At 46.7% G+C, this 22128-nt stretch overlaps 1 protein-coding gene across 2 annotated transcripts in view; it reads left to right on the forward strand.

Annotated features, from left to right (window-relative positions):
* The window catches only part of CAMTA1 (calmodulin binding transcription activator 1), a gene marked incomplete at both ends in the record, with an annotated part of 208992 nt that extends 186921 nt beyond the window's left edge, over window positions 1-22071 (forward strand). The window contains 13 exons of one of the 2 annotated variants that reach the window (XM_079545499.1): window positions 3870-4009; window positions 4259-4455; window positions 4825-4903; window positions 5874-6189; window positions 6564-7087; window positions 7429-7622; window positions 8019-8265; window positions 8739-8810; window positions 9699-9719; window positions 11958-12151; window positions 12346-12420; window positions 14802-14832; window positions 22039-22071. In XM_079545499.1, coding sequence (XP_079401625.1) covers window positions 3870-4009; window positions 4259-4455; window positions 4825-4903; window positions 5874-6189; window positions 6564-7087; window positions 7429-7622; window positions 8019-8265; window positions 8739-8810; window positions 9699-9719; window positions 11958-12151; window positions 12346-12420; window positions 14802-14832; window positions 22039-22071 — 2123 coding nt within the window. The remainder of the gene's footprint in view (window positions 1-3869; window positions 4010-4258; window positions 4456-4824; window positions 4904-5873; window positions 6190-6563; window positions 7088-7428; window positions 7623-8018; window positions 8266-8738; window positions 8811-9698; window positions 9720-11957; window positions 12152-12345; window positions 12421-14801; window positions 14833-22038) is intronic. The other variant, XM_079545500.1, reaches the window with a different exon arrangement.
* Window positions 22072-22128: the final 57 nt, after the last annotated feature.

Below are 22128 nucleotides of genomic sequence, written 5' to 3' on the forward strand. Positions count from 1 at the left end.
ACAATGGAGCAGGTTTCCTGAGTTAATATGTTGTCCAGGAGTTACGTGTGGGCCTTCAGAGTTGGGCTTTTATGGTTAAAATTGAAGAATAATAATCTCCAGAGAAGACTGCAATTTCAGGTTGTTTTCTGTAAATTATGAGGTGTTTCAGATACAGAAATGCAGTCGTTTTCATCGACTTTGTTGGAAGCAGCCATGAAGAACCCACAAATTCCCCTCAGTCTGCAAATTATGTTACATTGGCGAAAGGTATTCGGTTCTGTGTTGCCCCAGGTTTTAAAGAGGTGAGAGTACATGGGATGAGGTTGACCTTGGGCAGCACAGGCATGCACCCATTTTTGCTGCGTTTAGAAGTTTGGTGCTTCCAGTGCAGGGAACCTTACACAGCTCAGATTTCCTGTGTAATGTAAGCAGAGAAAAGCTTGTTTTGGTAACTTGATTTATGTGCAGCTGAGCGTTTGTCTTCAGTGTGCAGGTACTTGCCATGAGACCCCCTGTTGGAGATGAAAGATAAGAATGTAGAAACACTGGTGATGTATTTTCCTTGAGTACTAAGTGCTGGCTGCCCACGGCCCCTGAAGTGAGCCCAAACACAAGGATTTGCGTAGCAAAATAAAAAATAATAAAGGATAAATGGTCTTGGACGTCCTCTGTGGTGCTTACAGCCCTTCTGTTAGTTATTGCAACGCGAAGCAGTTGTTGGTAAAGGTAAAAACAAATTACTGCTCCTTCCTCCTCCCCCTTTTCATTTGCATTTTCATCCTGTGTTCATTGCTGAGACTTGGCTGATAATGCCTTTCTGGCAATCAGCATGTTGAACCCAGGGTACACAAATGGGCAGTGATGTTTCACGGCAGTTTCCTGGTATCAGTGCACACTGCGTTTTCAACTTGCTGATGTCTGTGCAGATACGGCCCGGCAAATCCCGATATGGAGACTGTAGAGGTAATAACGTTTAGATTGAAGCTGACAGAGTTGGGGCTTAGAGAATGGTGCTCCCTAAGGGGTTAAAAGGATCCTGAGCAGAAGGAAACGTGCGGGGTCCGATGGTTGCACGGAGCTGTAGCTGCACGCATGCAGGTCCTGGAGCCAGCTGCAGATCAGCAGCGCTGTGAGCAGGTGGGCTGCTTTGAGTCTGCCATGGGAACAGAGGTTCTCTCTGCAGCTCTGTCAGTTTCTCGGCACTGCGGGAGCTGAGCTGACTGTATGCACAGAATTCTGCCACTGCTATCAGCTGCGTCTTTGTTCTGTGCTGAGGTGGTACATTACGTCACCTGCAAAATGGGCAGCGTTAGAGACTTGCTGTGCATTCTCACCCCGTTTCCATCTTTGCTGCCTGGAGCTTTCTAGTTCAGGCTGGAGAAATAGCAGCAGCCTCTGCCAGCCTTTAGGAGGGCTCCCTTAGCTCTGTGCTGAAGCTTCAGAAGATTTCATTCCCTTCCCTCTTTATTAATAGCAGCATGGTTCTGATCTGCCTTTAGACTGAGCGGTGATTGACAATTAGCCATGGAAAACACCATTGTCCCAGCAAGAGTCCGAGGGTTACAGGTTCAAATTCCTGATATCTGTTCTTCAGACTCCTGCTGGGTCCGACAGAGACTCTCTGCTACCCAAAACCTGGCAGTGCTGTCCTAAATGATTCCTGGGAGTGCTGCCCACGTGTCTGAATAGGAACATTAGATGCTGTTTTCAAACAGTTTCCTGAAGAATGTTCCCTTGTTCTTCATTTCTGTCTGGGGACAGTGGGACAGTGACAGTCGTCCCTTCGGTGACTTGGCAGAAGGTGTGAGGAAGCACTTAATGTGAGCAGGAAGGGGGGAGCTTCATCACTGAGACTGCAGTCCTTTGGGGGAAGCCTGGAAGATGCGCGCAGGCCTGGGGTCCCATTTCTGTTCTACTATGTTTGGAGCTAGTAAAGAGAAATTACATATATATCAATATGTATCTCAGTCTGCACTGCCTACTGTTGTATCTCATGGGAATCGTTTTCTGCTGCTGTTTGGGGGCATACAGAACTTCTGTCTGTGTGACGTTTGTGGCTCGGATGCGATGGCTGGGCTGCGTCGCTCCTCCTGGCTGTAATAAAGCACGAGTGCTGGCAGCCCGGGCCGCTGGTGTGGGATGCAGCACGGAGCTGCTGCCCTGCAGATGCAGCTGTGTCCCAACAACGCGAGCTGTGTGTCACAGCCCTCAGCTGAGTGATGGCTCAGCGGCGCCGGGTCGCTGCCGGGCTCTGCAGCGTACGTGCTGTGCATGGCGATGGGAAGGAGGAGGCAGAGGAGCAGACTGCACTGCAGCACACTGCAGCACTGCCTGAACAAAGGCTGGCTGAGCAACACGGCTCCGCTCACTGCTGCGCGCTGCCTGCAGCTGAGAGGTGAGGCTGTCAGAGTGCATCTGCATGACGGCGTTTCCGAAGGGTTTGCAATTCACAGGGCAACTGAGCTGTTAATCGGGCACTGATAACAAGGCACCTAACAAGGCAGATGACTGCAGTGGGAAGCGGCAGTGATCGAGGTTGGCAGAGACCTCTGGAGGTCATCGGGTCCAACCCACAGCTCAAACCCAGCCACAAAAGTGCTGAATTACCACATATTTGTGTTGGAGCTGAGCTGGTGTCTGCTGCCAAGGCATAGCCGGGATGGACGCTTTGTTGTTGTTGTTCTCTAATGGCTGGGAAGTCAGAGCTGACATCTCACTGACAAATGGTTAGGTGACGAAGGGAGACTTTGCTTTGTTTCGTTCCTCAGTTAACTGATGCCTGACTCTTGGGCTAAACAGAGGCCATCCGGGTGGATCTGGCAAGTGGGAGTTGTGCTGATGAGCACTTTGGGGAACCTTCATGGCAATTTTTTCTAAGAGTATTGCTGACAGTCTGTCACACTTTAAACTACACTACTGGAACCGTGAAGAAACTTTCTGAGGGGCAGGGACTCTTAGAGCATGCTGCTAGGGGCTCTGTATGTAAGCAGGTCTCTCAGACAGGACTTTCTCTTTTAGAACCCAGTAAAAACATTTTAATTGTCATGCACAGATTCCTGTTGCTGCTAATGGGCTTTGCTGTGGAGCATTCGAGCTGCACTGACTGGACACAGACACAGAGATATCTGCTGAGATCACAGAGATCTCTACAGCCTCAGTTTAGCAGTGCCCTCGTGCAGTGCTGCAACCTCATTCTCCCCACTCCACTGTTCAAGCAATACGAGCCGCATCACAGTGCTGGCTTACAGTGGGAGGTGAAAATAACTAACACATCCTTTAGATCTGTGCAGAGACTGCACGACTCTGCTTTGCAGGAGGTGTTCCTGGTTTATCAGTGCCCATCCCTTGAGATTTCTGGTAATCCTGTACCAGGTGGCTTGGCTGAAGTTGTCCAAGGAAGTCCATCTGTCAGGTCAGGAATGTGGACCTTTTTAACAGCTTCTTATTCTGAGTGCAGAAAGAAGCAAAGCTGTCTTTTTCTCCCAGGTGCCATTATTGCATGGTGATGAGGAGACGGTTGGACTAGATGATCCTGTAGGTCGTTTCCAACCTTGTGATTCTATGATTCTACGATTGCATGGTTTTAGGAGGCAAGCCAAGCTTAATTCAGTACTCCTGTGAGAACAGAGGGGTTGTCTCTAAAACTGAGAGTATTTCTATGTGGTTCTGTTGAGATGCTGCATGAACAATTCCATTTGCTCAGGATTTACTTGCATATTCAAACCTGAAGAGGCAGAATGCTGCAGGGCACTCATGCCTGTGCTCCAAGTGGAGCAGATCTCCTTTGTGATTTTCAGGGCGGTTGGTTGTGGCTCTCCACAGTAGGCTGCCAAAAACTGAACTTCCTTACTATGGAAATGCCCTTATTCTGCCTTTCGTCAACCCAGATAACCAGTTCAGGATGTCGATACTGGAGCGCCTTGAGCAGATGGAGAGGAGAATGGCGGAAATGACGGGCTCCCAGCAGCACAAGCAAGGAGTAGGAGGCGGGAGCAATGGGAGTGGGAATGGAGGAACACAGGTGCAGGTATGGACCCTGCTGTGCCCAGTCACAGTAGCTTTATGGTTTCTTACCAGCATTTGTATGTGATGGGGGTTGGAACGAAGTGTAGTTGTTTCTTTTTAAGCCACAAGGCTTCTTTGTGGATGTCTTTAAGAGCAGTTGGCTTGCACTCGCACTTGCCACTGTCTCATTACTTCTGAAAGGGAAAGTTGCCTGCTCAGGGCAAGCACAGCTCTGCTCCATGGTTAACATGGGCTGTGTGTGGTGTTTCAGTGCGTTTCTGGGACTGGAACCTTGGGCAGCTGCTTTGAGAGCCGCGTGGTGGTGGTGTGTGAGAAGATGATGAGTCGTGCTTGCTGGGCAAAGTCCAAACACTTGATCCATTCAAAGACTTTCCGAGGAATGACGCTGCTCCACCTAGCTGCTGCCCAGGGCTACGCTACGCTGATCCAGACCCTCATCAAATGGCGGTAAGACGCGGCCTGCTGGGCTCTTGGGTATCAATATAGACATGATGGAAACATATGTAAGCTCTGCTTGCTCCAGATTTCTGCTTGTCCCTTACAAACTGCTCCGTGTGTCCCTTACAAACAAATCAGCTAAATCCCCAAACTTCTTCCTCTCCCCTTGTCTGGGAGGACCTGTATCTTGTGACAGTTCAGTTACTGGTCGTGTCATACTTGAAGTCTCTATTGGGGGTACCATGTGTAGTAAATGTGTGTCGTGGGCACATAAGTGGCCACTTCATTGTGGTGTGATGTACTGGATAAAGCTGTACATATAGGAAATTATCCTAACTTGTCTACAGAGCATCATTTGTTCCATTGTTTCTTCTGCAGCACCAAACACGCAGACAGCATTGATCTGGAGCTGGAAGTTGACCCTTTGAATGTGGATCATTTCTCCTGCACCCCCCTGGTAAGCAGCAGAGACAGAAACTTCTGAAGGTGTCTGAGGACCTTCTGGAGTCCTTTCTGATGTTATTTTTTTGATGTATGTTACACTCTGAAGAGTGGATGTTTCCTGCATGTCCTTGCTGTGTGAATGTTAAGACGTGGTGCTGCCATCTTCCTAGAGCTTTGGTGGCAGTCCTGACGGAAAGATCCTGAATGGTTGGGTTGAAAGGGACCTTAAAGCCCCCTCAGTTCCAACCTCATGCCATGGGCTGCTTGCACCCCTTCGTCAGGCTGCCCAGGGCCCATCCATGGCCTCAGGCACCTCCAGGGATGGGGCACCCACACTTGTCTGAGCAGCCTGTGCCATGGTAAAGAACTTCTTCCTAATATCTAATCTAAAATCCTTGAAATTGAGTAACATGAGGGCAAGGGACAGACAGGTGGTTCTACTTTTGTCTTTTACCCAACCTCTACTCGCCAGTGTCATGCTGGCGTTAAGGCCTTTACATGCCTTCTTTCAAATTTTTCTCTTCTGCTGTAGAGGTTGTAAAGTCATCATGATATCTTGTTTGTGGAACCATGACTAAGAGCTTAAGTAAAACACCAAAGCAGGTAGAACCAGAAGTGCCAGTTTACAACAGCAGAGTGTTTGATTGTATTGTTCCCAACCTTCAGAGATCTCCGTTTGAGGCCGTTCTTTCTCTGCAGTGATGTTAGTGTGCCTGACACAGCTAAAAATCAAGGCCTCGATGGTGAGAAACTGTCAGCTTCATTTGGTGGATGGAGGTTTCTCACTTAATGGAGAGAACAGCGTGCATCTTATCCTCTATAGTGACTTTTTGTTTGTAGAAGACATCTGTAAAAACCCCTTGGTGTTGATGCATGCTGTGATTTGCTAATCAAATTTCTGTGACCTGAGGATAAGACTCCACTGCATTATTCAGAAGAGAAGGAAATAACAAATCTCACAATGGGTCAATTGTTTTTTTCAGATGTGGGCATGTGCCCTGGGCCACATGGATGCAGCTGTTGTGCTGTATAAGTGGGACCGCCGAGCCATCTCTATTCCTGACTCCCTTGGGAGGCTGCCGCTGGCAATTGCCCGCTCTCGGGGCCACGTGAAGCTGGCAGAATGCTTGGAGCAGCTGCAGCGTGATGAGCAAACTCAGCTTGGACAGAACCCCAGAATTCAGTGCCCCTCGAGCACTGACTCCAGCACAGAAAGCTGGGTGTCCCAGTGGCACAGTGAGCTTATTGCCTCTCAAGAGCCTCAGAAGGGAGTCACTGTGATTTCCAGTACCAACACGGGTAAGAAAAACCCAACGGCACTGTTTGCTGATTATGTGATATGTGAAATCCTAGAGCAAGGAGCTCACCTGGGTGGCTGATGCCACCAGTAGCCCTGCTGTCCATGCTTAATTATTTTTTGTGGGCTCTCTATTATGCGCTCCGTGCTCTTTTGTAAATACTGAAAAAAGGAGTGAATGTCTGCCTTAGGAAGATGTGTGTTATCTGAAGAATATTTGGGATAATATCCTCCTTGGGTGTTGATTCCTTTGCATACACTGTTGGGTGTTGCAGAGCACAGCATGAACTTCTGTCTGCTGCTCTGCAGCAGAAGTTGTTTCTGTAGCAGTCACCTGTTGCATACTTCACTTGACCATTGATCTGTTTGTTTTCAGAGCTGAGACGACCAAGATCAGAACCTTCCAGTTACTACAGTAGTGAGACTCAGAAAGATTACCCTGCACCCAAAAAACATAAGCTGAGTCCTGAATATTTTCAAGCCCGGCAAGAGAAGCTGCTTTCCACTGCACTGAGCCTGGAACAGCCAAGTGTCAGGAAGCAGAACTCCAGCTCCAAGCAGTCCACCACTGAGACAATCAGCCCCAGTGAAGGGATAAGGGACTATGGCCGGGAGCTCTCCCAGCACATCCCAGAAGCAGCTGGATACCGGGGCTCTGGCAGCCAAGCGGGCATCAAATGGAACCCAAAAGACATTTATATTGGTGTGTCTGCAGTGCAGTTGGTGGGGAGCCAGAAGAGCGCTGCGCTGGGGAAGGACGCTGTGGGCCATCGGCTACGCCAGCGAGAGCAGATGAATGTGCTGATGTTGGCTGACAGGGAGTTGGTGGATGCAGAGCTCTTGTCCTATAGGGACAGTGTAGGGGATGAGGACTGCTTACGCCACATGGATGACTTGCAGGTAAACAGCCATAGCACTGCGGTGGTGGTGAGGTCAGTGTGTAGTTTCTCCTGTTGTCAGAGGGTGTCCTTCCACCCCACACACAAAGGTTGATGGGTAGCGGCTTGGCGCATACCTCTCACCAGACCTCTCAGGTTCCCCACACAGTGAGAAAATGGTCTGGGGAGTGTGAAACCCTGCAGTGCCTCGTCAGAAGGGATGAAAGTGAGTGAGCTTTGGTTAAGGATTTCTCTCCAGTGCCGAGCGGCGCGTCTTTTCTCTGAGGCACAAAGCTGGGTTGTCACGTACAAACACAAGGCTTTTGTTACCAGGCAGCAAAAGTTTGCTCTCCTCTCCCCCAGGTGAACATGATGACACTTGCAGAGCACATTATTGAAGCTACGCCTGACAGGATCAAGCGGGAGAATTTTGTGCCAATGGAGTCACCGCAGGTGGAGAGAGCAGAGAGTGCTGCCATGAGCACCACGATGAGCTGGCTGGCCAGTTACCTTGCTGATGTCGATCATCTGCCGAGTGCTGCACAGATAAGGTCAGTGTGAGTTGGGGCGCTGGGCTTTTTAGGTGGGCTCCGTGCTGGGCAGCTGCAGATGCTGTTTCTCAGTGGCACTTAATGTGGGTGCTTCCAGCCAGGCGTGCACTCATGCACAGATGTATCATTGCCAGCACAGCTGCACATTCATGGAAGAATGGAAGTGCGTGCAGGAGAGAAGTGTAGCACAATCTCAATAATGCTACAAGGGCTGACTCCTGACTTCTTTTCCCAAAGCCATGCAGTGCAATACAGGCAGGCTTAGAAATGCAGGATGTTGGTTGCAGAGGCAGAGGGGTGCTTGAGTTTCTCCCTTAAACTCACAAATATTGAATTCCTTGTCTGTGATGCCAGTCCAGCTCCTTTGCAAGCAATAACTCCTCCTGTGATTTGGTATTTCAGAAATCTGTATAGTGAACCCTTGACCCCTTCTTCAAACACCAGCTTGAGCCCTGCAGGCTCACCCATCAGTGAAATAGCTTTTGAGAAACCCAGCCTTCCTTCGGCAGCAGACTGGTCTGAATTTCTGAGTGCATCCACCAGCGAGAAGGTAGAAAATGAGTTTGCACAGTTAACTCTGTCTGATCATGAGCAGAGAGAGCTCTATGAAGCTGCCAAACTCGTCCAGACAGTCTTCAGGAAATATAAGGTATGTGGCCAGAACATAAAATGTCTTCCTCATCAGATCTGAGAGTACAGTTTGTTGCAGAATAAAATGTGGGTAATATCCACCCCAGGGTCAAACAAAAATTTGTTTCTGTCGTAATGTTTTCAGTGCTGCTAGCATCCACTCGTTGGTGTTTGCATAGCATCTGCTGTTCCAGGGAGAGTATCCCATGTTGTAGCATGTGTTCTGTGCTGGCACAACACTCGAAAATGTCCTCCAAGTACAAGCTCTGGTGAGCTGCATGCTCAGCCCAGGGATCAATTTTGAGGGTTTTCTCTCTTACATGAATTGGATGTAGAGGTGTCTCTGGAAAATGTGTGGATGTGGATCAGACCATGTAACAGTAGCAGGAGGGATTTGGAAGTTGGTGCCCTGCAAACTGCTGTGAGCTGCTGTTAAAAACCACTGTCCTGTTTTGTGCAGTCTGATGATTGCTGCTTTGCTTTTCCACGCAGGGTCGTCCACTCCGGGAACAGCAAGAGGTGGCTGCTGCTGTCATTCAGCGTTGCTACCGAAAATACAAACAGGTAATCAAGGAAGTCAGATTTTCTGAACCAAACAAGTGCCACAAACACAGCCTTCTGTAGTGGGAATTTCTCCTGTATGCATTTTACCCTGCTCAGGCAGAATTAAAAAGGGAAGGAAATGTGTATCCTGAATCTTAATTCAGAGGATTCTTCCTTGAAAGGATTTGGCTTTGCTGTGAGACAGAGGGCAGGAACATATCCTGTATTGGCCAACATGCATGCCTGGTGAAACTGTTCTCTAACTAGTTGCTTGCCAAATTTCATTGTGAAATTGAAGTTGGTTTTGCCTTGGATGAGGGTGAAGATGAAAAATGAGGTTGTTTTATTTTGCACATCCTAAACTTGTAAGCTATAGCAAGTCCTGTGCTAAAGCTCATTGCTGCTTGTTCCAGGACTGAGACTGTTCTCCAGTCTCTGGTTGGAGACAAGTTTTTAGGCTGAGTTCTCAACCCCAGAACAAGAAGTTTGTTTTGGTTTGGCTTGGGTTTTTGGTGGATGCTGCAGCCCACCTTGTGCAGTTGCTGTGCCTTCGACTCGAGCTGTCTGCTCCACACAGGCATGTGGTGTAAGATGAAAGGCAAGATGCTGAACTCTTTTCCAACCTTCAAATACATTTATTTGAGAAGCATTTCTGGTGCCCAATGACCGCGTTGTGCTGTACATTCAAACTGTCCTGTGTCGGTCCTGGAGTGATGCTTCCTGTAAACAGGAAACCGAATTCCTTTCAAAAGCTGCTTGGCAAACTGTTCTGTCTGGGATCCTGGAATTTCCTGGAATCGCATCTTTTTGAAAGAAGATGGGTTAATTTTTTTTTAATATATATATTTTTTTTCCAATTCTTTATTTGTAGAACTAACATTAACTGTGTATTTTCTGTTTCTCCCTAAGCTTACTTGGATAGCCTTGAAGGTAATACAAACACTGTTTTGGGAACCGTTCCCGTTGGGTGAAAAGCTTTCACATTCAGTATAAAGCAGGAGAACTGGCATTCAGTGAAATGTTTTCACAGTATCTGTGGCAGATAAATCACTGACAAACCAAACCTCTCCAGAAGGGGATGCAGGGGCTGCTGTGCCACAGCATGTCAGCGTAGAAGGACACTGGAAAAAGCAAATCTCCTGCTTCTACAGAAGCTCATATACGCAGTGATGGGCTGAGGTGCAGGCAGTGTTTTGGAGTTTGTTTCCAGAAGAGGAGCTTTCCTTTGCTGCTGCTCATTAGCTGTCACTGTGATCCTTGCCTTGGCATTCAGGGAGTGTAGGGGAGCGCCTGTCCCAACCATGCAGCCACTGCTCTCTGTGCTCTGCCTGCTGCCCAGAAGGCTTTGACTGTTGGCATTTAGGATTACTGTGCCATGGATTCCTTGGACCACCATCTCCTGTGTGGTGCTGCACATGCTGGAGGCACAGCCACTCTTACTTTGGTCGCTGCCAGTAATTTTCTGCTGTAAAGACAGATTTTCCAGCTACACAGCGTCTTGCTGTAAGCATTCTGAAATCAGCTGAGCTTTTTCTAAAGCTCACCAGGATGCAAGGCGTGCTTTTCCCGGGGGGAATGCATCCCCAGTTGATTTTCCATTCTCAGCTTCCTCTGGCCTCTGTTGGGGTGAGGCAGAGATTGGGTCATTTCTCCATCTTTCCTCTTCTCAGGGAGGGAAAAGAGGAGGAGAGGCAGTTGTGGGCAGGCCAGAGACTCAGGAGCAGAGCGGTAACGCCATCCAAGTGTGAACGCTGCTGGGCTCTGCATGCAGAGGCTGTGATTTTCTCTTTCACATGCCATACTCTGCTGCTTTGTCACTGCATTACTGAGATCAGCGCAGGCCTATGAGGACATTGGAACAGTCGTAGCTCACATCACCATTTCAGACTTAAACCCTTCTATTCGGGGGTTTGTAACTCAGCCACAGAAGTGCCCTCTGGGCTAAAAATTGGAAGAAAAAACACGGCCAACCTGCAAGCAGACTTATTTAAAATAGCTAATTTAAAACTGCAGTCTGCTCTATTTAATTACAAATGTATAAAAGCGGGAGAAGGAAAAAAAGAAAAGAAATAATGACAAAATATAAGTGCACCTAATGACTGCTTCAATTCCAAAAAGTGAAATTTGGTAAATGGTGGTCTGTGACAGTACTGGAGGGATTTCTTGGTTCTTGTGGGATCATGTTGGGATTTTTTTATTCGTTTGCTTTTTTATTTTTGCTTTCCCACCGGACACATAAAGTCCTCTACAATATCTTCAGGCGTTGCCCCGTACAGGGCTGCGTCTGTGTCCCATCTGCCCAATAAAGTGAGCAGATGTCAGAGCTGCTAAAATGAACTTCCCGGAACAGCAGGAAGTCACCAAGTTGTGAATGTGATAAAGCTTTCCAAGTAACCTCTGTCATAGTGTCAGCTCAGAGGTGTGAGAGCAACTTCTTTGTACTATTTTGCATCTCTATTACTCTTATAAAAGATGGCTGTTAAACAATAGGTGTGGTGGTGTTTGATCTCTGCTGAGCAGCCTCCTACTTGCTTGTTTTAAAGGGGAAAGGGCGTACCATACAGATTGGCTTTTAAAGGGTTCCTGCTTCACTGGGAAGTGTGTGGAGAGAAGCAACACTGCGGTGCTGCAGAGGGTTTCCAATGCAGGTGACTGCTTGTAGAGGTTTCCAGGTTCAGTCAGTGCTGGTAACAGACTTCAAACACAATTAGTTTTGTCTGTGCCATAGGCTCGGTCTTAGACTTGCTAAATTACTGTGGTTTTTGGTTTAAGTGAGAGTGGAATGTTACTCTATTTGAGATGTTTGGACTGAAACGGATACGTGAGCAGCCCAGACGTTTGCAGCACTCTGTGATGGCATGGACAAAGCTGATTTAATTTGGTTCTTCAAAATGTTGTCCTGGGACAGTGAAATACACCTGTGAACAGCAAATAAGGTTCTGAAAGTAACTCCCTTGAAAGATATGATTTAGTGAGAGCTTTAAGAAGGTTCTGCACCTATTTCACAGCTCTCATCGGCTGTTGCCTTTTTTCTCAGAGTCCCAACCAGTCAGTAGGTGCTCATTTGCTTTCCACTGTGTCTCAGTGGCACGAGAGCCTTTTGCTGTAGGAATTTGCTTCTCACTGGGGCTTTTGGAGTGCCTCAGCCTCTCTTTGTTTCTCTCCTAGTATGCACTTTATAAAAAGATGACGCAAGCTGCCATTCTTATCCAGAGCAAATTCCGAAGCTATTATGAGCAGAAGAAATTCCAGCAGAGCCGACGGGCCGCGATGCTGATCCAGCAGTACTACCGCAGCTACAAAGAATGTGGGAAGAGGAGGCAGAACCGTCGGACGGCCACCATTGTGCAGCAGAAACTCAGGTGAGCTGCCAGGCTGTCAGAAACCACCAGGATACGTGTGTGTCATTGCTTAGATCAGAGCTGCGCTGTAATGGACGTAGGTGGTGGGATAAGTACCATGTTTTGTAGGATAATTACTCTTGCATTTAGTGCTAGTCCCCCCTTTTTCGTTTGTGCTTCAAAGTTGGGTTTTTTTTGTGTGTGTGTATGTTTAGAAGCAGTCTGCTTACCAAGAAGCAGGACCAAGCTGCTCGCAAGATTATGCGGTTTTTACGACGCTGCCGCCACAGGTATGACATCACCCTCTGGTCAATGCCCTTCAGCAGAGCAATGTGATGTATTCATGTGTGTCAGCAGTGAGTGCAGTGTAAAGGGGAGCAGAATCGATTCTATTCAGATCTTTTATGGAATAACACAGCACAGCTGCTTTCAAGATGAACTGGCAGAAAGGAAATCTCTAACTTAGGAATGCTGCAGAAAGGCAGTCATCACACCGAGCTGCACTGCTGGTATGGTAGAGCACCCAAGGTTGTGCTGGACAGACTTGGGTGGAAGTTTGAGCAAAGGAAGGCACAAGATTCTTAAAGTTGGACTTGAGGAAGCTTGAGGGGGGGGAAAAAAAGAAGGATATCCTTTGAAGGATAGCAGCAATGCATGAGTGCTGCACTGACCTGTGCACTACACAGAGCATTTGTGGTATGTGCTAAAGAGCAAAATGCAATGTCTGGAATACACCAGAAACCATCAGTGAGGTCACTCTCATCAAATACAGCTTCTTTATAGTAGGCAAGTGGAATGTGCCGACACAGCAGTAGACAAGTTAGTTCAGCCACTCCACACAGCCCTCAGCAGCTTGGAGTACAGGTAGATACGACAGTGACTCCTCTGTGCCACTGTGGGAACCTCAGTGCGCTTGCCCACACACTTCCTTGTGCCTCACACTACTGCACCTGCCGTGTGCAGGTGTCTGTTCTCATTTCCTGATGAAAAGGCACCAAATAGCCTAGGCTGCAAACTGTAAATTGCCTGGACAGAAGTGAATTCAGATTTTTCTGACTCTACTCTCCATTCTCACCACATGTGCATTTCATCCTCTAACAGCAGGTCAGACAGTTGGCAAAGAAGCACAAATGGCTTCTCGTTGTCAGTGGGGTGTGTGGAAGGGACTGGAAGGTTTGGTTGTGTTCATTAGGCAGGTTGGTCCCACTGAGGTGGACAAAGACTTGGAACTTCCTTCCGCTTGAGGTCCAGGCAGTCTGTGGAGAAGCCACCTGTGTTGTCATCTGTGGAGACTGCAGTGCACTCACATTGTTAGATCTCTAGCTGTCAGCTAACCTTGACTCTTCAGGAGTGCCCATAGTTCCAGCAGTTTTTCTTGCCTTCAGTTCATCTTGTTCCACGTTCTCAGCATTTCTTATTCCCTTTGCAGTGCAAGACTTACTCATTTGCATCACTGAAGTTTGCAGGCAAATCCTTCCCTTTTGCCTATGCTCTGATCTTTCCTTTGAGCAGCAAAAGCCTTGCTTTTCCTTCTGAAATGAAAACAGTCACCTTCGTGATCAGGTACTTTCTCCAAGCAATCACAAGCGTTTTGGTCTGAACCCACCCTTGTTCCCCAGTCAGACAGTATTCCTGATGATTGCAAACAAACAATGGGTGCTCTGTGCCTGGAGCTCTTTTCATAATGGATGAGTAGATGTTGCTGAAAATAAGAAGGATGTAAGTTTTGGGTTTTGGCTTTAGAGAGGATATTGGAGCTCTAATGGCTGAGTGTTAGCACACGGCATAGGGACAAAAGTGATCATTCATCATCACCAGTCATTCTAATGATCAGACACATCTTTTCCATTTAACATTAAAAAAAATAGTTGTCCATCTCCTGTTATATTGACAAAAGTCTGGTGAAGGATACGCATCAGCCGTAAGGTGGTACCAGCATGACTCATCACTGAACCGTTGTTTGTAGAGAATGAAAAATAGAACTTTCCTGACCTCACAGCAGATCTTTGCCCATCCGCGTTCCTTGCCCAGGCCACGTTCCTTGCTCAGCTGACTTAACTTCCAAACTTTGCTGTGACAGCTGCTGTGGGTTGACCTGTCTCCTGTCCTGTGTCAGACAGCCAAAGGTTTCGTATTTAATTGTTTGGGAAAGACTCCACCTATTCAGTGACCTCTGACTAACTTAGATCTGTAAGGAAAACGGAGAGTTCTGGAGTAGGTTTGGGTTAGCTGAACAGAATCCGTGTATGGTCCATACAATCAGCTTTCACCAGGAAGATAATGTACTATTTCATATTCATTCTCTGAATTGTATGAAAATTTACCTCTTCTTGGAAGTATCTACACCATTACTACTGTGATTATGATCTGCAGTATCTTCTGTGGAGTAGTGTTTGGATTGGAAGAAGGGAAGGCAGGATGCAGCTGGAAATACCATGGGGATGACAGTATTGGGTTTATTTTATTTAGATCCTATCCCAGAACACCTAAACACAGGACTGCTCTTCCCTGGTGAAGAGAAGAAGTCCGTTAGGTAGGAGGTGGGAAGGGTTCTTTCTCTCCAGGCAAGCAGAAGTGTTATCTCCTTCTCTCTGAAGTGAAACTCTTGGTAAGGTATGGTTATTGCCATGTGTGTGCTAATAGCTCTTTGGTATTGTTTTGCAATCTGAAGCCCACTGGTGGACCATAGGCTGTACAAAAGGGTGAGTGTAGCTGCCTGCTAGCCAGTTCCTCTCTTCCATTTTAAATATTTTTGCTTTCTGCTTGCTTGCATGGGGCTGCAGCCAAGATACGCCAGTAAGTTTCACCTCCATTAATTATATAAACAGAATCCTGTATAAACTAACCCTACTGCAATGACTAACACTGCTGCTTTTATAACAGGACAGAGCTCCGCAGTAGATGTTACCAATGCATGAGTGTGTGAAAAAGGACATGTGTATTCATCATGGGCATGCTTAGGTGCTGGTGTTGATGGGATATTTTACAGTATCCAAAGTAACTATTAGTAGATCTTGGAACTTGACTGGGTCTGCACTTACACACCCTCACTGTGTAACGATGCCCTTTGTCATGAGCAATGCGATGGTGTTCAGGTTATAAGCTGCTGTGCAGGTGCAGCTTACACTAGATGGGTATTTGATTCTGCCTGAGCCAAAGTGAAGTAGAAGAGCTCTTTACATCCTAAGATGGCTAAGCACCAATACTTGTCTCCCAGAAGTTGCTTGTGGTAAGTTACATGCCTGGTTGATTACTTTGACAGGGCCAGATCTTTGACATCTGCTTCTCTAAGCTGTTACTGTCAGTCCATGCTGTGGGAAAGTTAAACGATGAATAAAAATTGCTGTAACTCTTATGATCAGTGCTGCGTAAGCTTCTGTTGGATGTGTCGTTCTCTGTGTGGACAGTCTGCTCTCCTGTGTGCTGGACCACGCATGGCAGGCTGCTTTGCTGCCCAGCAGAAGGGTGAGCACACACTGAAGCTTTCCAGCCCCGCAGCTGCCTGATGTGCTTTGGCTAGCAGGTGGTTCCCAGTCAGAGAGCAGATGCTGCTGCAATTGCAAGATGTGCTGAAGCTGATCTGTGTTGCAGTGGGGCAGTGGTACAGGAGACAGCGAGGAGGAGTGTATGTGTGAAACCTTGGAGGACGAATGTTGGAAGCTTGCTTGTTCCGTGAGTGGTTGTTGGACAATAATGAATTTTCTGTCAATACAAATCAAGGCTACTTCGTGCGTTTCAGCCTTTTGTAGCGTGTGTGCATGGGAAGGAGAGCAGCAGCACAGCTGCTGTGTAGCACTGGGTGCTCCACAGGGAGACTGAGTGCCACGGCAGCGTTGGAAGTTTCAGTAAAAGCAGTAAAAATCTTTGAACGAATTATGGAATTAAAAAGGCTTTGAACTAGTGATGAGAAAAATACTAAGCAAAACCCAACTGCTAGGTGTGGTGTAGCTGTCTGCCCTTAGCTTTATTACTGCTGCCTGCAGGGACAGATTTAGTGCTGGTAGCTTTTCCAAGGGAAGGACCGTAATCGCATTCTTCATATAAAGTGCTGTAGGAATAAGCATTGATACCCCATGCTGGAGTGTGGCCCATCTCCTCATTCCCGTCTGACGGTGAGGTGAGGGGCTCACGGGAATATTGTTTTGCTGGTGTTAAAAATCATACAAGAACGCATTGCAGAAGGAGACATTTATGTACATTTATGGTGTTGGTAACGTCCTCCCTCTCCTGGTAGCTCAGTGTTTTATTTTTGAGGCACTGATTTGTCATTCTATACATTGTTACAGCCAATGGTGCAGCCATTTGGATTTGCATCTAAAGCCCATCACCAAAGAATCACAGATCAGGAAAAGAATGTCAGTCATGCAAAATTAGTGTGTTCCATGGTGAGGAATGGGCACTATGTGAGGGGGGAGGCTCTGACAACCTTAGCATGTCTCAGCAAAAACTGTTCTGGGTGCATAGGTGATGCTTTCCTTACTAAAGAGCATTTGGCTTTGCCTTCGTATGATCTTTTTATTTGGCTTAAGTGAGCTTTCTTTCACTGCCTGGAAAAGGTTAACCATAAAATACCTATCAAATATCTCTCGTGAAGTATATCAGCTGCTGTTCTGCCAAAAAAACTCCGTTAGGGCAAATAATTCTTTGCTGCCTTGAGTTTGTATAGCAGTGTATGTCCATCTGCTGTCTCCACACGCACACATGGAAAGCTTTTTGGGCTCTCTGACGTGCACAGGCTGACATGTCCCCCCTCCTGAAGGAATGTTGCATACAGAGTGCAGGTATTCTGTACACTGAGGCTGCTCGTGCAGTCTGCATATGCAGATAAACAGTTGCAGTATTTGCATCTGTGTTTCAGTTTGAGATAAATATTTTTCATTAATTTTCCTGGATTTATTTGGGTTACATTACACGAGGATCAGAGAAATGAGACAGGGAGAGATTTGTTTTTGTCCAACTGAAGTGAGGCTAAATCTAGTGTAGAAGTTAAGGAGCTTTATAGACGAAAGGGGTCCGGTGATTATTGCCTTGAAGTCATAGCTTTCATCTCAGGGAACGCAGTGTCAGCTGGCCTGGGGAAGTCATCCTCTGCAGCTCCCTGTGAAGGAGACCTTTGTTGGTAGGTGTAGGACATGATCATGGGTGTCTGCCTGAGCTGTGCCTTCTCCTCTGGGCTGGGATCAGCAGCAGATCCTGAGGTCTCTTCATGCTGGCTGCTCTCTTTGTGCCTGCGGTAAAACTTCTGTCCCCTCTGGGACAGAACAGCACAGCTGCTGCCACCTGTGATGAGCAGAAAATATTCATTGGTGGCCTCTTTTGTTTAGAAGTAGATTCTCCTTCCTTCTACCTCGTCTCTTATTATTTAAGTTAAGTGCTGCTCTCCAGTTTGGGGAGCGTGCACATAGTGCCTGAATTCAGTTCCTCTGGTAAGTATAACTTTATTTTGTACCTGAGAAAACAACGATCGCTGTGTTTTGTTGTTCTCTGCATAACCTTCCCTTTCTTGGCATTTCAGTGACAAACCTTTTCCTACTCCACTACAACCAGGATTTCTAGTTTATTTTATTTTATTCTTTTAATATATGCAATTGCATTTAAGTACCTGATTTCTTCTTAATCATATTGAGAATGGTGGAACGTTACAAGGGATTGAAAAGTCCCACTTGTTCAAGTTTAGGAGGAAATATATTGGGATATGCAGCACTGTGAGAGATGTTTCCAAAGTAATTTCTTCTTTCATTTCCCTCTTGCAGGGGCTGAATGTGTTTGGAGCTCAAATGTGTGTGTTAAATTGCAGACCGCGTACTCTGGGGTGTCATTCTTATTGGGCCTTTCTGTCTTTTTTGTCTTGCAACCCAAATGAGATATCTGGAAAAAGGCAAGAGCTCCCTTTTCTTAAATGTCCCACAGGCTATTTCAGCTCTCAGAGCAACAGGTAACTTGCCGGAAAAGACTTCCCTGGCTCCTGCACCCTGTGCGTTACACCGACCTTCAGCATTGCCAGAACTTACTGCTGTAAAACTCACAGATTCATTAAACATTTCCCTGGCTGGGCATTATGGAGTCAGTTTGATGAAGCAGCTTTGTGTTACGCTTTACCCATGAAGCCATTGTTTGCTGTAATTCTTTGTAAGTAGGCCTAATTCATCTGCTGATGCACTCCCATACGAGACTCGGGAGGGCACATGGGGAGAGAAGCTGCTGCTCGCTTCTGGGGCTGCTTTCCACATTGCTTCAGCACGTAATGATGCAACGTCCTTGTGGTGCCCGAGGAAGTCCCACTGCTCAGAGGGCAGAGGCTTGGTCTGACAGAGCTGTGTGGAGCGGGACGTAGCTCTCCAGTGTTGAGCTCAGAGGTGAAATCATCTTCTTGTCCCCTCTCGTGTGTCAGCGCCATGGCTGTGATTCGGACCCCTTAGCAGTCACCGTCTCTATTGCACGTGCTTTTTTCTGTCCATCTGCTCTTCAGCGATTGCTGAGGGAATGACTTTGTACTTCAGAGATGCTTACATCTAGAGAAAGTTTGTTTGAGGAGGTTTTTGCTGACTGCTTCCTCACTGCAAAAACGAAAGTGCAGTCCTTGTAATTCTGTGCATGGTTCTAGTGGCTATTGAAGTGAGGTGGTACTTCTTGTTGGGGACAGCCGCAGCCCGGTGCCCTTTCTGGTGTGCTCTGGCTTGCACTTGAACTCACCACCAGTCCTCGTGCAACAGGAGGTGCTTTAGAAGAGATCCAAACTGGTGCCTATGAACGTCTGCTGAGATCTGTATGCCATCTGTCAGCACGTGGCCTGCTGGTATGATGTGCTCTCAGCTCTCTCACTTTCCTGTTATTAAAACAAACAAACACAAAGTTTCACAATTAGTCTGCCAACAAGGCTGAAATGTCTTCTCTGAGAACATTCTTCTTTTCTGCAGTAGTCTGCACTGTTCTGTAAAATCCATTAGTGTGCTTTCCCTTAGAGTACTTTATTAATGCTTGTAACTCCAAGTCCTACACTTTGGCCTTGTTCCTTTATCTGAATTCTGAGAGTACAGATACAGGAGGCAAGGTAGATTGCCTTCCAACATGCAGGCAGTGCTATGCTGCTCACTTAAAAGCTGTCCTAACAGCACTTCATCAGTGTATTTTTATTTTTAAGGGTCCTGCCTTGTCCAGAGTTATTTCCCCTGTCAAGTTTTAACTGCACTTGAAAATGCAGGAGGTTTATTATGCAGAGGATTAACAAAGAGGAGATGCTAACCCCAGGCTCATGTTGACACTTCATACTGCAGTAACAAAATCAAAGCGAAGATCTGAGTAAAGAACTACTTTAAGTTCCACTCTGGCTGTGCTATGCTGCAGTTCCTCAGCAGAGCAGCACTGCCTCAAACCTGCAGCCAGAAGAGGGGAGAGCAACTCAGGGCATCCCTGGATCTTACTCCGCAGAGTGAGGAGGAGGGAACACCAGCCACAGGCTGCAGGTCTTCCTGCACGCTGCTGGTGCAGTGGGCAAATAAAGAACTCCTGGTACCTATCTGCACTCCCATTAGAGCCCAATTCTGTTTACTGCACACAGAGGTTAGTTTAATTAAAAACAGATGTAGTAGCTTAATAAGTTGGGATGGTCATCATCCTGAAGTTTATAAATGCGGTGGAATTCATAGTTTCTTTCAAGCCATTTTATACTGAGCAGCATCTGTCAGTGGTGGTACATGTGACAAATTTTCAAAGGCTGTAACTGCACGGTAGGGAAATTCAATACTAGTATGTGACTGGGTTTTTAAGCAATAATTATTGCACTTGCAGAATTTTTATCAGCCTGAAAATATGTAAATCAACGTAAAACACATTTAACCAAGGAAAGCGTTGTATGTTTCTCAACAGATCTGTGCTATTGCAAATGTTGAGTGTAATGGTAACTTGTAATACAGTAACTAGTAATATAGTATAGCTATAATAACTCGCCTTGGCATGTATGTTCCAGTTAAATAGATCCAGTAGGTCTGCACCAGTACAGATATTGCATGCTGTAGGTTAAAGTTTGCAGCAAAGCATGTCTTGCATTCTTCCTGCAAAAATGCTTTGTTAGCGTAGACTTTGCATGTTGAAGTGCTAAAGTGAGGTGTAGCATGTTTCAGTGAAAGAGCCACTAGCTTAAATAATGTGCATGTTCTCAGTAAGAGATCTACAATAACTGCTTAATTTTACATTGCAGTACTGAAGTGCAACAGAAAACACTTGGAAGTTGCACTGCTAACCATGCATTAATAGATGGTATCTTGAACAGATGTATAGTTAATCTAAACCTTAACAATGGACTACTGCCCAGAGGCAGGTGTTTTTCTAGTACAGCAATTACCTTGATGCAATTTCTGTTTCTAAGTGGTGCAGCAAAAGAAACATTACAGATTTCAATGGAGAGGCTGCTTTTCTATTACAAGAAAACTAAATATACTGAAGATGGTCAAATTGTCATTGTGAACGTTTACAGTTCACTGCACCAACTCTCATAGGTTTACTGTAGAGGAAAGGATGATGTGGACTTACCAGCAGGTAACACCATAACACATCACAGCCCCCTGGAAGCAAGCAGGGCCTTGCTGTCTTCTGTGCAGTGCTGAAGCCCTCGCTCAGAGCTCTGATGTCTGCAGGATCTTTTAGATGCCAGCTTGTGCAGAGCCACAATTTCCCTGTAGAAAACATCACTGTGAAACTAGGAGGAACTGAGGCTCAGCACAGCACTGCCCAAGTAGGCAGTCAGAGCACATGGTGCTGCTTGCTGCCTTGCCCTTTCTTCTGCCGGGAAATCAGAGCAGTTCTTGGCATCTCAGAGAGCTGTACTGAGGCTTCCTCTCTGCCAGACTTGGGTTTCAGGAGTGGCAGGGCCTCTTGAAGGTAGATCTGCAGGCTCTGAGAATGGCACACACATCTGGACTGACAGAACCCTCTGTCTTTCCAGGCATGATATTCTCAAGCAGCGTAAGATAACCAGCAAAGGTCTGACCTTGCTTATATCAGTGTGATTTGTTCACGGGCTCCTGTTTCCTCAGGTTTCACAAGCTGAGTGTCTGTGAGTGCTGGAGCTGTCAGTGAGCTCAGAGTTAAAGCAGCCAGCTCCTCCTGACTGCTGTCGTTGTATATACAGAAAGATAAATAAAACAGTGACACGAAGGTCAGTTCACACCCTGAGCAAGCTGGTAGAAGAGCCAAAAGATAACATATGAGTGGAAGTCTGCTTAAAGAGGCTACAAACGGACATTTCTGCAGCTTAGCTCTCCTGATACCTCTTAGTGTCTAATTTATATTTACTTAGCCTTCACTAAATTTGTTTGCTTTTAATTGGATTCTGTTACGTGGATTTGCAGCCCCAATGTGATTCTGTATACTGTACCTTTGTTACCTGTGCTTTCAAGTTGTAACTGGAGTAATTGGGCACATACACGCCCAGCTAAATCACCTTAATTTAAGCTGTCTTCTGCTCCCTTAGGGGTGGGCGTCCCCTTGCAGGGCAGGAGGAAAGGCAGAGGAAGCAGGCAGGGCACAGGGTGGCTCCATGGAAGGGAGCTGTGAGCTGCAGAAGCTGAGCAGCCTGCCCAGCTGTGCCACACCGCCTTCAGGTACAGGGGCTGCCAGTTTGGTTGGGCTCCTTTGCTGACATGCATACCACAGCAATGCCGGAATGAGAGCACGTTAGCTCAGTAGCTGGAAATTAGGTTATGTGTCCAAATGTGCTTTGTCTCAGATTTCTGCTGTCCCACTCTTGCGCTTCCAACTGTTTATGGTGTCAGCAGCATACGGCCCTGCTGCCATTGCTCTTAGAGTTGTCTCTTTTGTACTGGAAGATAGAGGGAGGAATGGCTTTGATTTTTCTGTATTGAAGGCGTTTTGGATTAGAAGTGTTATATAGCTCCTCTTTGTTTTTTCAGAGTGAAAGAATTGAAAAAGGCCAAGGAACTTGAAGATAAGCAGCAGCATCCCGTAGCAATGTGACATTGCTTCTCAGACTGTTTTCATTT

This window comes from Tetrao urogallus (assembly GCF_951394365.1).
Source record: "Tetrao urogallus genome assembly, chromosome: 21".
Taxonomy (NCBI): Eukaryota; Metazoa; Chordata; class Aves; order Galliformes; family Phasianidae; genus Tetrao; species Tetrao urogallus.